The sequence below is a fragment of the Aedes aegypti genome, chromosome 3 (assembly GCF_002204515.2).
Source record: "Aedes aegypti strain LVP_AGWG chromosome 3, AaegL5.0 Primary Assembly, whole genome shotgun sequence".
In the NCBI taxonomy this organism is placed as follows: Eukaryota; Metazoa; Arthropoda; class Insecta; order Diptera; family Culicidae; genus Aedes; species Aedes aegypti.
This window is the reverse complement of record NC_035109.1, coordinates 373,527,559-373,543,578: the sequence shown is the minus strand read 5'-3', so window position 1 is coordinate 373,543,578 and position 16,020 is coordinate 373,527,559. Positions and strand designations below refer to the sequence as shown.

The following is a 16,020-nucleotide window of genomic DNA, read 5'->3' as shown; positions in this document are numbered from 1 at the left end:
CATACTTTCTATCATTCTTCAATAAACCATCAAACAAGAAACAATATGATTTCAATAACGATATTAATCATAATTGAAATCATTTGAATATAGGGGAGCAGGGTTGGGAAAAAATCTGAAATTCACTCTACAATAGCCAAACAAAGCCAATCACAGTCAGCGAAGCCAGTGAAACTCAAGGCCCAAACGCAATGATAGCGGAACGGCAACGGAAAGCGGAACCGGTTCGCCAACATGAATTACACCATCTCGACTGAGCTGTCAACGAACTAAAGTGAATCAACACTGAGTCGACATGCATGTCATAGTTTGTGCTGGCGAACCGGTTCGGCTTTCCGTTGCCGTTCCGCTATCATTGCGTTTGGGCCTTCACGCCTATCGCTGCTGTAGGCAAAAAGCCTTGAAAATTGCAAAACACCCATTGCTAAGGGCAACCCAAAAGTACTGTAGAAAAATGTTCATTTCCCGCTGCATTTCCCGCATTTAGAGCCTTCAATGACGATAACGATTTAGGAAATTCATTCACCAAACACAGGCTACTTGATGAGATTCACGTTTTTCAACTACTGTACTGGGAAGAGCCATGTGATTTTCGCGAAATTCAAGCCTACTACTATTACCATTCCCAGCACTGTAGGGGAGCCCTAACTTTAAAATTTGCATCAGTCCAGTGGACATACATCCATGTGTCCAATATCAAAATAGGCCCTACGATATTTTTTCATTACAAAATTTGGCCAGACATGTACTGCCCATAAAAGCATAACTGTCCCATATGGATTTCCAAGCCAACACTTTTTTTTTTTTAGCGCAACATTCATGTTCTAATGTATACTTTACTGTGTATATGAAAATTAATACACTTTGTTTAAAAATATTGTGGAAAAATATGAAGCTAGTGCAGTTCTATATTGAAAAATAAAGGCATAACGGTCTCTATGTGAACATTCACCCCAAATAACAACTGCAAAACGTGAATTACGTTCCAATTTATGTTTTTCGCTGATGAATGGAAGCAAAACGAGTTGTCTGAGCGGTGTCTCGAAATGAATATGGCTAGCAGAAATGTACTAGCAAATTATGAACATTTGTGTGATAAAACAAAATTCAAACTTTGAGCGCTATTTTCTCAATGCCTACTATTTCCATATGGGACAGTTATGCTTTTACGGGCAGTGTAGTTTGGCCTGAAAAATCGACTAATCATTACAGATTTGACGCAGTTTTTTTTTTCCTGATAATAACAGCCTGGGAAGCACCGTGAACTTTAATGGTTGGGAGTTTGTAGGATTGGAGATGGAGAGCCGGAGCTTCGGCGAGAGCACATTTTCTGATGCAGTTGCTGTATGTAGTTGCCGCCGAACCGTAGAACCGACGGTAGTGACTGTACGATAAGTGGTATGTGTGCCGTTTTCCGTCTTGCTCGTAGTCGTGTGTAGTAAGTTCAAGTCTAGTCTCTCGTCTGTCCCGTCGTTCGTTCGCTCCTTCGTTTGGTTCGCTTTTCATCGTCGGTCGGCGGTTCATTAGACCAAACCAGACACGAACACGGACAGAATAGGCCTTTTTCTCGTACGACGCGGACGCAAAGTTGAGTTGTTGTAACAGACAGACCACAAACCGAGTGCCGAGAAGAGAGATTATTGTGTGGTGACCATCACATCAAGAAGCAAGGAAAAATATGAGGGAGAAAAAACAACAGTAATATCACTTTATTTTTTTCGGTGAAATTATATTATCAAAATCTATATTTACTGTGGGTTCAATCGTGCGGTTTTTTTTCTGTTCTCGCTGGGTGCAACAAAAGGGAAACGCGGAGGGAGTTCCTGCAGTCGGGAGTGTGTTTTTGAGGTTGTTTTTCCGGACTTGTTACGGATTGTGCGACGCGCGTTTTGGATCTTTTCATTTCGGTTTCATTTTTTTTCGGTGCTTGCTTGGAATTCACTTGTGCGGGGCGCGGGCAAAACAGGAAGCATATGTGTGAATCTTGTGAGGCGATCGTGAGTCGAGATTGAGGTCCCTCACCCGCTCACCCTATGGAAAGGCAACAGCACCGTCTTGTTCTTTGGTACGTATCATTCCCAATCTAGTAGTCATCGTTGTCGTCTTCGCCGTCGCCTACTAGATTGAGTAATTGAGCTGATTAGTTTCGATTAAAGTCGGGCTCCTCCGCTGGCTGGGTTGCTGTGACCTCCTTGAGGAGAAGGAGGAGTTGTGAAGACGACAACAAACAACAACAACAACAACAGCGGCGGCCTACTGCTGCTGCCTGCTGCACGCTATGAAAGCAGCAGGGCTGGTAGCGAAAAGTGGTGCCAAAAATTGGTGTTTTAGTGATGAGATTTGAGAAGAAAGTGACCAAACAATAACTTACGATTCTCCAAAAAGTGGCGAAAAGTGACATACAAAAAATGAAAATGAGTTGTAAAACCTGCAATTCTGTTGGGGATTGACTTTGGTTCGATAGCAAAGTGTTTTACACATGATTTGAACGTGTTTTACAATGGCGATATCCATCACTAGGAGAACGAGTTTACCTATCATGACAAGGACTCACATTTGTCCGTACTTGTATGATATGTTGAAGAGCATATCATTTTTTGAGGAAACGGGTGCCTGGAATCAGAAAATCACGCAATCGCTAATCAATTTTGAAGCAAAGTTTTCGATAATTTATGATGCACGTGTTTAATTTCTTAAATTGGATTGTTGATAGCGACTGGTTTTACACGTCCGATTGACATGTTTTACAATTAGTGAAAAATACGTGTGAAAAACGTTGATCGAATTTATACAAACTTTCCTATAGAAGTGCACTGAACAAATAAGTAGTTCATCATCTAAGCGCTAAAAACTTTACTTTATCTACTTTCATTGCATCCATTTGTTTAATTTGTTTCAAGAGTGCTTTGATAGTAATAAAAAGTAACGTCTAACGGACACCAGAAAGGACATCTCAGTATCCAAAAAAACAATCAGTATCAACTTTCTGGTAACAAACATGAGTTATTGGATGAGGAAACGATACAATTTTGCACGCTAATTCCATGTGATAAACCAGGTCTAAATTTATTAACAAATGGTGGACCAGAATTTCCCAGGATCAATCGTATTTTATACTGATGATTCAAAATTGAACTATCCCATTGGTGATAGTCAAATACATAAATAAGCTCAGTATGCTATTTCGCTCAAGAAAAGTAAAGAAATCCTTTGCCTGAAAGCAGTGTTGCATTTGCACACGTTCCGTTCGCGTTCCAGTTCAATTTGTTGAACGCAGTGATCAAGTAGGCTTGAACATTGTTCAGTCCAAAAATATGAACCAGTGTGAGCGGAAAATTGAACCCAATAAATGTTGATTGTTTTGACAAAAATCTATGCCTAAGCTATGTTTTCGATATGCATAATATCAAGAACTAAATTTTTCCCTTCAGGAAAGTTTACGGCAATTCATTCCTTTATTTCACATGAGAGCTCCGATCATCATTGCCAACTGAACGAGCCATTCTTGAGCAATGGCAGGCTCTTGCTTGCAAGTTCATTGACTACTGCGTTATCGTGCAAATTTGGCTCGCGTTCAGTTCAAAATGCATCACTGCCTAAAAGGTTCGAGAAATTTCCTGCAGGGAGCCACATTTGAAATGACAGTTTTGTTTAAACTGCGTACCGTGTGTGACCGAAATCCGTACACCTAAGCACTTAGCCAAATAAAAACCTCTGTTAAAAATATTTGGATTTGTAAAAAGAAATTGATCACTCTTTTTCTATGACTTTCACATCTTTCAAGACATAATTAATCCCAAAATAAACCTGAAGCTCAGTAGAAATCTTAAAAAACAGGAATTAAAATCACTTGTCTTGGAACGAAATCCGTACACTCTGATAAGCTTGAATCAAAGTCCTTATATCCGTGATTAGAAATCCGTACAGCTACCCAAAGCTGCCCAATTCAAAGCTTTATTGCTAAAGACAACAATTTTATCTAAGTCTTTTTATTTCAAGTGAGCATTAAACTTCAAAATAATGCTTCCAGCAGCATATTCAGAATCATTCGACGCAATGACCACTCTATAGTAGGTCCAATGTACCCTGGGGGAAGTGGCTAATAAGGAACATATTTGGAACCATATCAATAAGGGCATCAAACTTCAAGATTTTTGAAAGCGATAATTTCGGAAGCATGTCCACCTGGAACCTACTATACAGTGGACCGTGCATCTAATGGTACTGGATATAGCTCCGGATAATATTTACATGATTGGAAATACAAACATGACTGATAATATTTTCCGGAACCAGTTTTACGGAAATGGTCACATATTTAGAAGAAGATTTCTAACGAATCTTTATGCGTTCACCGGCATTCAACTTCCAATTAGTTCTAGTCTCAAGAAGAATTGTATACATCTATACAACTTCACATCGTACAAAAATACAAGCGAAAGAAAAAAAATGTAACTTGGACATGATCTCGGAATATTCGGAACATCTCCGGTGTCCGAAGGTCAATCCGGTGGCCAAGCAAGTTCCTGAAACTAGAATTTGCCGTCGACTGCTTCTGGATGCATCAAATTTCATCCATTTTTCATAAAGTTATATGAATTTGAGTTTAGGCAAAATTTTGCCTATCGCAACTATTTTGCCTATCCCCTGTATTACCGCATCTCTGATGGTGATTTTCAAAATACCTGTAGCATTCGCAGCTTTCTGAAATTATTGACCATTGTACACTGCTTCAACGCTTTTTCTTTAATCATAAGCGTTATATTCCAGCTTCATACTATTTTGTTTATTGGCTAAAGCGTGATGAAATATGTTAAAGTTTTTCCTGTACGGATTAAGATTCATTTTGGAATAGGGCCCTAAAGGCCTGTACCAATTTTAGTGCCAAACGCTTAAGTTTAGGCCAAAAACACATGTTTACTCAATTTTTCAATATTTTTCTTTTGTTTGAGTCCAAAAAACATTTTTTTTAGATTTTGTCACACTCATTGGCTTAAACTCAAATTTTGGGTATATTTTGCTTTCCGTGTCCCTTTCGAAATGTCAGATAGGAACAACCCCAGTGTTAAAACTAAAAGCCCTGTGGTGTTTTTGTCGATTGAGCGAACGTCAAACATGATCAAAAGTGTCAAGGTTCATTTATGGCCCCAATTTTTAAATTGAAGTTTAAATATGACATAGCCGTCATTCGAGCGGGAAAAATTGCTAAAATAGTTGCAGTAACGTGCTCTTTCGTGTCATTAAATAAAAACAAGATTTGATTCAACATTTTAGGACCCAATTATGAATCAAAATCCGTACAGCACAATAAACCTCCCGACCAGTTATTGAACTGTTCAGAAATAGCATTAACTCCTGCAGAGTTACAAATAGTCACTATAAGAAGTCATCATGATCAACAGTTGGTTTAGAATTAGTGCAAATTTGACTATTAATATGTTGGAAACTATTCTCACTCTTCTTAGCAAATCACTAAGAAGGCACACAAACCAATCATCACAATGATGAGCGGTCAAATTTTGATTTTTACAATTTTCAAATCATGGCCTACTTGCGTTAAATTAGCATGAACAACAACTTATAACTTATTGCAATTAGATGTGTAATTTTTTAACTGTATACTTATTCATTTTAATATTGAAACTAATGAAAATTCAATCAAGTGTACGGATTTCGGTCCCACACGGTACTACGATCAAAGAATTGTAATTTTCTTGAACATTTCTGGGAAGAAATTTTCGAGATAGGCGAGTATTTTTCTTTTCAACAGCAAACCAGCTTATATTATCTAATATTGAAGCGGGTTTAAATGTTTTGAAATCAGCACTGTGTGTACTTCAAAACCCGTTTATGAATGTCACATCACTTCAAAAGTTAATCTGCCAAAATCAGGTAAAACTGTTCTGAGTTCCATTTCTAGCGTATCTGTATTTTCTCGGAATAGATTTCAAATCATGGGCACATGCAAAGATAAATTCCAACCGTTGTACCAAATGTTACGAGCCAATGGGAAGACTTCAAAGTGATGTATGTCATCATAACTCATGACACATGTGATTTCTTCCAAAAATATTCCAGGAAATTTTCTAGAGATAGATGATTTCTCCAACATTCTGATAAGACTTCACTTGTCATTGCTTTGATGATTATCAGAGTGCTGCAAAATCGAGCGCTCTAAGTCCTTCGGGAATCCTCCAATAATTTCCTAGAATTTTCTTAATCCTGATTCTCATGGAATTATCTGCTTATCCTCTCAAGTACATCTTTGATTTTTTTGATTAGTGATTTCTACAGAAATTCCCCAAAGAACTCATCCATTTTTTCTTCAGGGATTCTTTTAGGAGTTCATACCCATACAATCTTCTTCAAAACATTATTCCTCAAGAACTCTTTTGAGTATTAATTCATAAATTTTCTACTGAATATTGCAAAACATTTCTTCAGGAATATTTTAATCACACCTGCGAAAATTTCACATATTCACATAGCAATAAAACAAAAAGGGGTGAACAACTTGAAAGATTCCACTCACATCGAACTATTTGTCGCATGGCTCTCCCATAACGCAGCTCTGATTATAAGCATAGTTACAACTGAAAATTGTTAACGTACTCAAAAAGCTGGATGTAAAAATAATACTTTACTCCATGATATTCATAATAACAGGGTGTCCATCCACCGGGAGAAATACGGGAAAACCCGGGAAGATATAGGACACACCGGGAAAAAGCACTAGAAATGATAATAAATCTTCGAGCTGTTTAGTAGAATACCTATAAGTAGATGAAAAAACCGAATTTAGTACTCCCTAGGGGAAATACGTTTATACCTAGTGTTAATATATAATGTGTGCATACGATGGTTTTCTTCAAGTCGAGTCTAGTACACGACACTGAAGACGGCCTTACAGTTGAGGTCGAAATACGCGTATCTGTCAAAGGATACAAACTCTAGTGGAATTAAATGGTATAGTACTAAATTCGGTTTTTTCATCTACTTAGCACTAGAAAGTTTTGTAAAGGGATGCACGAGAGAAATTGTTAACGGTTACTAGTATGTTTTTATCCAAAAAATCATTGGTTTCGAGAAGAGATCTGGGTCAGATCACAATTGTCACCGATTTTTTTTTTAATTACTGAATTTCTGGGTAAAAGTATTAAGCACATTCCAAGGATTGTTTGGCAAAAATAATTGATATTCTTAGAAAGTGTTTAGAAAAGTACCTAGGGATTCCTGGCAAGTAGCTTGTGATCTATGAATTTCTATCAAGATTCATGGCACATTTTTGATGACATCTTTTCGGGTATCCTAAACGGAATCGAGGCGATAATTGGCCAGTTACTTGAAAGTTCTTTGGAAAATCACTAAAAAAATAAGTACTTTACGAATAAAATTTTTAGTGGATTCTATAAATGAATTTCGGCTATTTTTTCTTAAAATTTTGAGCACATTACTTGCGATTGGAGAAAAACTGAGCTACAAGATTTTCAGGATTATTTTTTGGGAGATTTAAGTGAGCTACAAGATTTTTAGGATTATTTTTTGGGAGATTTAAGTGATTTCTCAGTGACATTCTAGACACATCCATTAATAATTGCTTTTTGGCAGATTCCTGAAGTAGCATTGTCCAGACTACTAACTAGACTTATCCGTGATCTTTAACAAAGTCTTAGTGAGGTCTCTGACGAGATTTCGTATGAGTTTCTTCAGATTTACAGTGAATTCTTCCTACCGTACTCAGAGTATTCCTTGTGAGACCCCAAATAAATTTATGAAAAGCTTTTTGAAGGATGAATAAATGGCAAGGTCGTTTAAGATTTTTTGGGCAGAATTAGTTTATTTCTTGAAGACATTCTTGGCAATATTTTTGCTGGATTTCTGTAAAACTGTACATTGCGTGAAAAATTCTCACATCGAATTTGTTCAAAGTTTGATATAATTGCAAAGATCTGCAATAAATTTTAGAAATTCTCTAGATTGTCGGAATGAGAGTTTATGCGCGATGCACGGTAGTTACATACTATAATCAGAAATACTTCAAGACATAAAAATAAAGGAAGCTTGCATATAAATGTTGGATATAATTCTTGAATCTTCTCTAAATATTAGGTTGGCTTTCGTTATATGCAGTAACTCTCAACAGTTAAATCAAATTTCAATACACAATCTGAACTACCACTACTTCAACGGCCGACAGTCCTATTTTAGTGTTATTATCAATATGAAGCTAATAACATATAGATTTGGAGGTTACCCGCCGATATCCTCAAGAATAAAATCCTTTACATTACATTAGTCATTTTGAGTTGTAGAAATCTGATACATATAAGAAAAATGATCACTACATTGAAAATCAAAGTTTCACAAGTAGAGGATTCAACTGTCTGTCTTTATTTTTGTACAATCTGCATCTAATTTTTGAAAGAGCATTAGCGTTTAGCCTTTCAGTAATGGGTTACTATTACTGACCACTGAAAAATATTCATAGAGTCAGTTCAATTTGCATACAATTTATATGATTCCGGCTACTACTTATTAGCTAGGGATGAATAAAAAATTATGTCAACCTAGCGTAAAAAGCTGGATTATTGTTATCTATATTTAATAACGTGACTTTTCGCCCTTGGTGAGTTCGCCTCCCATGCCGTCTCTGTTTGTCTACTGTGATTCTCCTAAAAATATTATTCAGTAATCTTACGACACTTAATATCTTAGCTAGCGGATCATAAACATCTTTTTGCAATTCCGTTGCAAATAAATCAACTTTTCATTGAGAAGTTGATCAACATAACGGCCTACTTTTCCTATCAAATGAAGCAGTGCTGAAAAGTGCTACTTTTCAGCACTCTTTTCGATGCTGAAAAGTAGCACTTTTCAGTACTGTTTTGATGGGCGTCAACCGAATAACCCTGTCTCTTCATGCCATTTGTGTTTATTCTGCGCGGTGTGTGAGTCGAGATGAGCCGTTCTCACCTCGGGTGGCATGAGGCGACTAATGTTAATCAAATGGGAGCGAGTCGACAATTGTCACTTCATTCGATTCGTCTCGCCTTATAAGCACAATTGCATCTTATTCTTGAGTTAATTTTACGTCTGGCATCAAATGCTGGACGATCCGTTCCCACATGAGATTCGCCAGCCTGTGTCGGAACCAGATCGCACAATGGATATAGATGGGTTTATTCAAAGAACGGCTTGTGGTCAGAATTGTTGGTCTCGTATAGCGAAGTGACAATTCTCGACTCGAGTGACTTTCCATTTGGTTTACACGGCGAGCCACTTCACTCGAGTCGAGAATTGTCACTTCGCTATACGAGACCGACAATTCTGACCACAAGCCGTTCGTAGAATAAACCCATCTATATCCGTTGTGCGATCTGGTTCCGACACAGGCTGGTGTTTCTGATGTGGAATCCGAACGTTCAGCATTTGTAGTCCGCTACTGATGAGAACGAGAAAATTTTTGACATTCATGGGTACTACTGTATCACAGCCTACGTGATTGAAAAATACTGAATTGAAACTACGGATGACTGTATGGCCATGTGGGTTCTCTTGAAATGATTGTTTGTGCTTTTAAAGTTCATCCAGTTGAAACGGCATTTTTCGAAAAGGCAAAAAATGTTGTATGCAACTCGTTGCAAAACTCGATTTTTTCAGCACTCGTTGTATTTATCCAACGAGGCGAGTCTCGTTGGATAAATGTACAACTCGTGCTGAAAAAATCATCATTTTGCAACTTGTTGCATAAATAACTATTATCATCACTGATTGTTTTCGAATTTTGGACATGAGGTGATTATTGATTTAACATGGCTTACTTGTATCATTGAAAACATGCAAGTATTGAAATGTGTATGCAATATCTTTTATGAGTAAACCTGCGACATAGGTCTGCCCGACGAAAGTTCCGTTTGTGAAGTCTGATCGTAATATGATTCCATAGGGATGACGTAAGAATGGTCTAATGATATTCTCCATTTTTGTCAATTGAAAGTTTTCATTTGTTTTGCCAAAGCCATAATCCCACTGTAACAATAGTTTTACAGCAAGCTAATACTAGAATGATGAAAACAAAGTGTCAAGCATCAATAATACGTTATAAATAGCCAATGCATGATCATATATTATTTTTTGACGTTCCTACTAATCTAAAGAGGCGGTCAAAGTCACTCCGCGCGGCAGTATTTTCGAAGATATTAATGTGTAGACTTAAGGCAATTTGCTAATTTATTTTCGCGAGATTATACATGGGTAGAACTTTTGCCTCGTTGGTTTGAAATTTTACCTTATGGTTTCCAAACATTTAGCGTTAGCATTGTTACGACAAGTTTCCAAACATTTTCGAAAAAAAAAACACCTGCAACAAATGCACCTCGAAGCATCTTTGTGATAGGCCTAAAACGTTTTTACATAAAAAATCGCCACACATTTTATTTTTATTTTATTCACGTTCAAAAACGATTTTCATAACATTTGAAGTGAAAGTCTCTTACTTGGAGAGCATTCCAACCTTCATTGCATTTTTAACGAGATTTTTTAATGAGTCGATGGTCCATTCAGATATGAATTCAAGGAGGTTTGACTGTATTCAAATAAGATATCAAACATTTTAACCTTCAGTTTGTTAACAATGATCTTGCACCACATTTTCTAGAACATTATTAAAAACCATCATAAAATGCTTAATTTAGTAACTTTTCATTTACAGGAATACTTTGAACAAATATTTTGATATTACCTCAAATTACTTCCCAGGTTATGGACAAGCTAATATAATTAAAATAAATTAATTGATTATGTTCTCTCTAAGAAATTTTTGTTCAAAACAGATGAAAATAATGACTTATGGTCGGAAAACTTTAAGGTGAAGATGAATCGAAGCCAAAGTTCAAATTTTCAAGAGCACAGATCTGGAGAATCAAACATCCGTTTGACCTGAAAACTTAATCGATTGGTCACTACCTGGTGGTGACCAATCGATTAGATTTTCAGGTCAAACGAATATTTGGTTCTCCAGATCCGTGCTCTTGAAAATTTGAACTTTGGCTTCGATTTATCTTCACCTTAAGGGAAAACCTTAAGAAGAGACTATAGAAATGGGCTTTAAAAATGTCACCAAATCACTAAATAGTGACTCGCTGCCAGCCCTGCATGAAGCAAAAACAACTCGCTGTGCGGGTTATCTTCGTAGTGTTGAGTTTTCGATGCCAATTCACTGATGCATCACAAGCGTGTGGTGAAATTGGTTTTAGATTGCGAATCGTTTTGTGAACAATGTCACAACAAGGCTCATGCGTGTGGTTATCCATACGGAGCCGAGCACCAAATTCATTTGGATTACTCAGAAAAACGTGGTTTTTCCTATAAGTAACTTGCCCTACTTCTCCCCCACACTTTATTGCCAACTACTTGACTGTCAAATAGCTAATTGAGGTTTCTCTTCTCGTCTATCTTTTCCGCAGATTGAAAGTGTATGAAACTGTGCAGACTTGAGAGACTCCCTCAAGTTTTTTCTGGTCCTCACCACAGAAAGGATTACCCACTATTTCCGAGACATTTCGAAGGATCTTCGGCCCCATTGAGGCCGAAAGGATATTAATTGCGTCGTATCCGAGAAATTGTGAGCCGCCACCGCCGTCGCGAGATTGGCAAGTGCTGCCAAGAGCGCCACCATTAGGCGAATCGTCGAATTGTTGTTGCTGTTGGCCGGAGAAGCAAAGTAAAGCTGAGCAAAAAGAGAGCGCAGCAAAACTATACACTCCGGCTCGGCTCGGCTCTACAACCGTCTGTGTGTCTCTGTCGTCTGTTTTTGGTTCCGAGGGTGCCGTCGAGCCCCGAGGGGAAGAAAGGGGACAGAGCAGATCCGGTACGACGCGCGCGCGGTGAAGTGCGGAACGTCCAAATATTTTGGTGTGTATTGTGGATATACAGAACGAGAAACGCGCGTAGTGCAATCGTCTCCTCCAAAGAAGGAGTAGGCCGTGTATATTATTATTCAGTTCCTCGCGGCGGTTAGACGACATCTCGGCCCAATGTGATATAATACAGGTGAGGAGACGCTTTTGTATAATACACAACTGTTTGCATGAATTAGTGCACCACTAGCGTTTTCACTCAGCAACCCATTGAATCGTGACTGTGTGTGGCGTCATACCGTTTGTTATCGAAAGTTTCTGAAGCTTTGTTGCTAGCCACCCTCTCGTTACCAAGGCTGTTTGGTATGTTGTTACTCAAACAAAAACATGAAAAAATTCAGCACGTGAAGATGGTACTACAGGTGATTTGTGTAATTTAGTTCTAAATTTTGTTTTATTTTAGGATGAAATCTACAGGAGATAGAACCGTAGAAGATTGCTATAGAATACTAGCCCGTATAATACTGCGCCATAAAGTATTAGAATCAAATGGATGTGCATGAATTCTACCAAAATTTTGCATGAAATGATACGTCTACGACAAAGTGCTGAGATTAGTTATGATTGGGCAAAGTAAATTGCGCCGTGAATGCATTGCTGAAAAATACGACTCCTTCAGCTACAAACTACTTATACAAATTGTACATTTAAGTGTTGGCTGCAGATTTCTACCGACAGATTGATAACTGTACTAGTTTCACAATATAGAGCGTTTTGTGCTCACTCACTGCATTTGATTGAACCCGTATGACGTCACCCATCTTCCCCTCAATGTTTTGATTTTACACTGTACTAATACAAACACACAACGACTTTCTCCTCACCTCTTCTATAACACATTGATCTCGGCCTGCTACGTTTCCTTAAAGAGGAAAAAGTAATTCTCCACGTTTTTATTCCGATAGCCTACTTGTGGGGAATCAGTGAAAGTTCTAAGCGAAGAAAAGTGCCAGTGATATTATAATCCCAGATAAATGGAGCAAGTAGCTACCGCAAAATGTAGCAAATTGTTGGTGTATAGTTCCTTCGGAGATTGAAAGGCAGTGGCCAGAGCGACCGCCGCGCGTATGTATGGGTGTTTGAACGTGCTGCATTCCGGAGAATGCGAAGCGACCGAAAAAATGAGGAAGAAAGTGGCGATCAGCAACATAAGTGGCAACAATAGCCAAAGTAGTGAAGAGTTCCTTGGGAGAAGGGGAAGTGCTGCTAGCAGCTGCCGTCGAAGAGGCAGAAGCGAAGAAGTTTCATCAACGTCGTCGTCGACGACGAGACAGTGGTGCAATAATAACAGCGCCTACTACGACGGCGGAAGTGCAAATGAAGAATTAGTGCAACCGGGAAAAATGGGGATGGTGTCCGCGGGGGAAGACGCGTTCCCTACTTCGGCCGGGTTGAACAACCTGCTGGAGCAGTTGGCGACCAAGCACAAGCAAAAGTACAGGACAGAGCGGCGCCGCCTCTGTCCGAGTGGAGTTGAATCAAGTGAGGTGACGAAAGAAGCCGCCAAGTGGCGGAAGTGTAACGAAGAGGAAGTCATGTGGGGTCGGTTACGGGGGTCGGATGCTAACAGAAGGATTGGCAAGCTGGCAACAGGCGTGGCAGCAGCAGCAGCGGCAGGATCGGTAGTGTTGAGGCCCGTCAAGTTGGCCTGGCTGGTCATGGTTAGTTTGCTGTTGTTTAGCATTCTGGTCGTGCCGGTGGCCGTCGTGCAGGGGGATGAGATGAAAGCCGGTCAGGTGGGACCAGTTCGGAAAGGAGGTAGGTCGCGAAGAAACATTACTATATGTTAAATTGATGAAATGAAGATAATTAAATATTTTTCGTGTATGTACTTAAAAGTTGAGGGTTTAACAAGCTCTGTATAATGCTCTTCTGCGCCTAAACCTTAGAAATCGCGAATCAAATATGCGTCGAACGGCAGTATATCTGAAATATTTTATATCAGTGATTGTCTTTGATGAAATCTCCCAAAAGACATGATTTTTTTTCCTCTAAGGGTAGTGAGGTTTGGGTGATTCTACCGCCGGGAGAAATACCTCACGATAGAAAAATGTACAAGTGATGGCTAAAACGTGCATCAAAGTTAGTTAGCTGAAAACTTCATCGGTCACCACCTGCTAGTGACCAATCGATTAAGTTTTCTGCCTAAACGGATGTCTGGTTCTCCAGATTTGTGCTCTTGAAAATTTGAGGTTTGGCTTCTGTGGAGTTTTCATGTCTTTTTAGCTTGACAGTTTTGTGATAACTATCCTCCAGATTAGCATGGCCTACTCGACAATATGCCAAATCACCACATCTCCTTTTCTCTTGAAGAACACGGGGCTACGTGACGATTCAGCTGATTCCGTGTCCGTCCATGTGTACCAATGCGTTGGGTATTCTGTCCAGCCTCAATTCGTATTTGTTCGACGCTTTGCCTTCGATGGCCGACTTTCCCACCATAACCGACATCCTGATCCAAGCCATTCCATTGCTGACGGCTTGTTCGGATGCCATCAACCGCTCGGTTGTCAGTGCCAACAAAGTCTATGCGGAATTCTTGAAGATCGACGAAGGAATTGGCTTCAATAGACAAGTTGCGCTGGTCGGAGATTCCATGGGTTGCGTTCTAGCTCACGACTGAGTAGAGTTAATGTCCGACATGGAAGCGTAGCTTCCCGGCTAGATCACATCGTTGACTTCATGGAAGTTAATGACCTGAACGTGAACAAGTTATTGCAGCACCGTCCCCGTGAAGAAAATTTTCCTCTACCAGCGGATCAAGACTTCCCAAATTCGACTTCGAAGTCGGATACTTCTTCATGTTTGGAAGCCCGTTGACCGTTATCTTGGCAGCTCGACGCCTGAACGAATCTCGTAGCGGAACCAACAAACCTTCCTGTACGCTAAGTGCCCGCTCGTTAACGGTCAACCCTACCATCTTTAGGAACTTATCCAGTGTAGTCCGTAAATTTTTAGTGATGGTCCACCACCGTGACGACTCTATGACACCTCGATATGCTCGATATACAGCACCAATCAACCAATATTGTTTCAAAAATACTGAAACTTCTTGTGTGGCGTTTTCTGCGGCATATGGTTACAATTTCGTTTGAATGTACTTCTTCGGCCAGATTCTATACCGATTGGGCCACAATGGTCGTGGTCTGAACTCCATTGCATCGTGGACCTGTTTTCCTATTTCAATCTGAAAAAAATGGTTCAACACTCGTTATTGACGCGTTTTTTATACTTTGCCAACAGTTATGGTTGAGTCCATCTATAGGTCACCTAGCTCCTATAACGAGCATCATCTTTATCCGCCGGACCCAACGGATAGAATCCGTTGCTACGGCAGCCCCTTCATAAGGCGAGCTTGGTTTTTCCGCCGTATCCAACAGGTCTAAATCTGTTCCTACGGCAGCTCCCTATTACGGCGAGCTTTTTCGTTTTTATTTCGCCGGACCCAACGGATAGAATCCGTCGCTGCGGCAGCCCCCTTCTAAGGCGAGCTTGGTTCTTTTTATCGCCGGACCCAACAGACCAAATCTGTCGCTGCGGCAGCTCCGTTGTATGGTGAGCTTGATTTTTTTTCCGCCGGACCCAACAGATCAAATCTGTTGCTACGGCAGCCCCCTTCTAAGGCGAGCTTTTGTTTCCGCCGGACCCGACGGATAGAATCCGTCGCTACGGCAGCCCACCTCTGGGGTGAGCTTGAACATTTCCACCGTCGTTACGGCAACCCGTTATTCAACGAGTTTTCATTTTAGTTTTAACTTACACTATTTTCGATTGTTTTATTTTGGCTGCTTCTTTCTGTTCTTCAACAGATATGCTTGCAATCCAAGTATTTCCATCCTAATTTTCCATTTACTACTGCAACACGCAGGAACGCTCGTCGCCAATGTGGAGTTTTCATGTCTTTTTAGCTTGACAGTTTTGTGATAACTATCCTCCAGATTAGCATGGCCTACTCGACAATATGCCAAATCACCACAGCTTCGATTCATCTTCACTTTAACTTTCGTTTGAGAATAGCCATGATTCATTCAAATAACTATAGAATGCGAAACATTCCGTACACATGCTTTAAATTCTAATGTCTGCACTCCAAAGCTGTCTG

The 16,020-nt window shown here is 39.5% G+C and overlaps 1 protein-coding gene across 5 annotated transcripts in view; it reads left to right on the top strand.

Annotated features, from left to right (window-relative positions):
* The first annotated feature begins 1,509 nt into the window (after window positions 1-1,509).
* The window catches only part of LOC5574210 (insulin-like receptor), a 255,669-nt gene continuing 241,158 nt past the window's right edge, over window positions 1,510-16,020 (top strand). Inside the window, exons 1-3 of one of the 5 annotated variants that reach the window (XM_021851492.1) lie at window positions 1,510-2,065; window positions 11,466-11,474; window positions 12,824-13,676. In XM_021851492.1, coding sequence (XP_021707184.1) covers window positions 12,986-13,676 — 691 coding nt within the window. In that variant the 5' untranslated portion in view covers window positions 1,510-2,065; window positions 11,466-11,474; window positions 12,824-12,985. Of the gene's footprint in view, window positions 2,066-11,465; window positions 12,052-12,823; window positions 13,677-16,020 lie in introns of all 5 variants that reach the window. The other 4 variants (XM_021851491.1, XM_021851490.1, XM_021851493.1 and 1 more) reach the window with 4 other exon arrangements.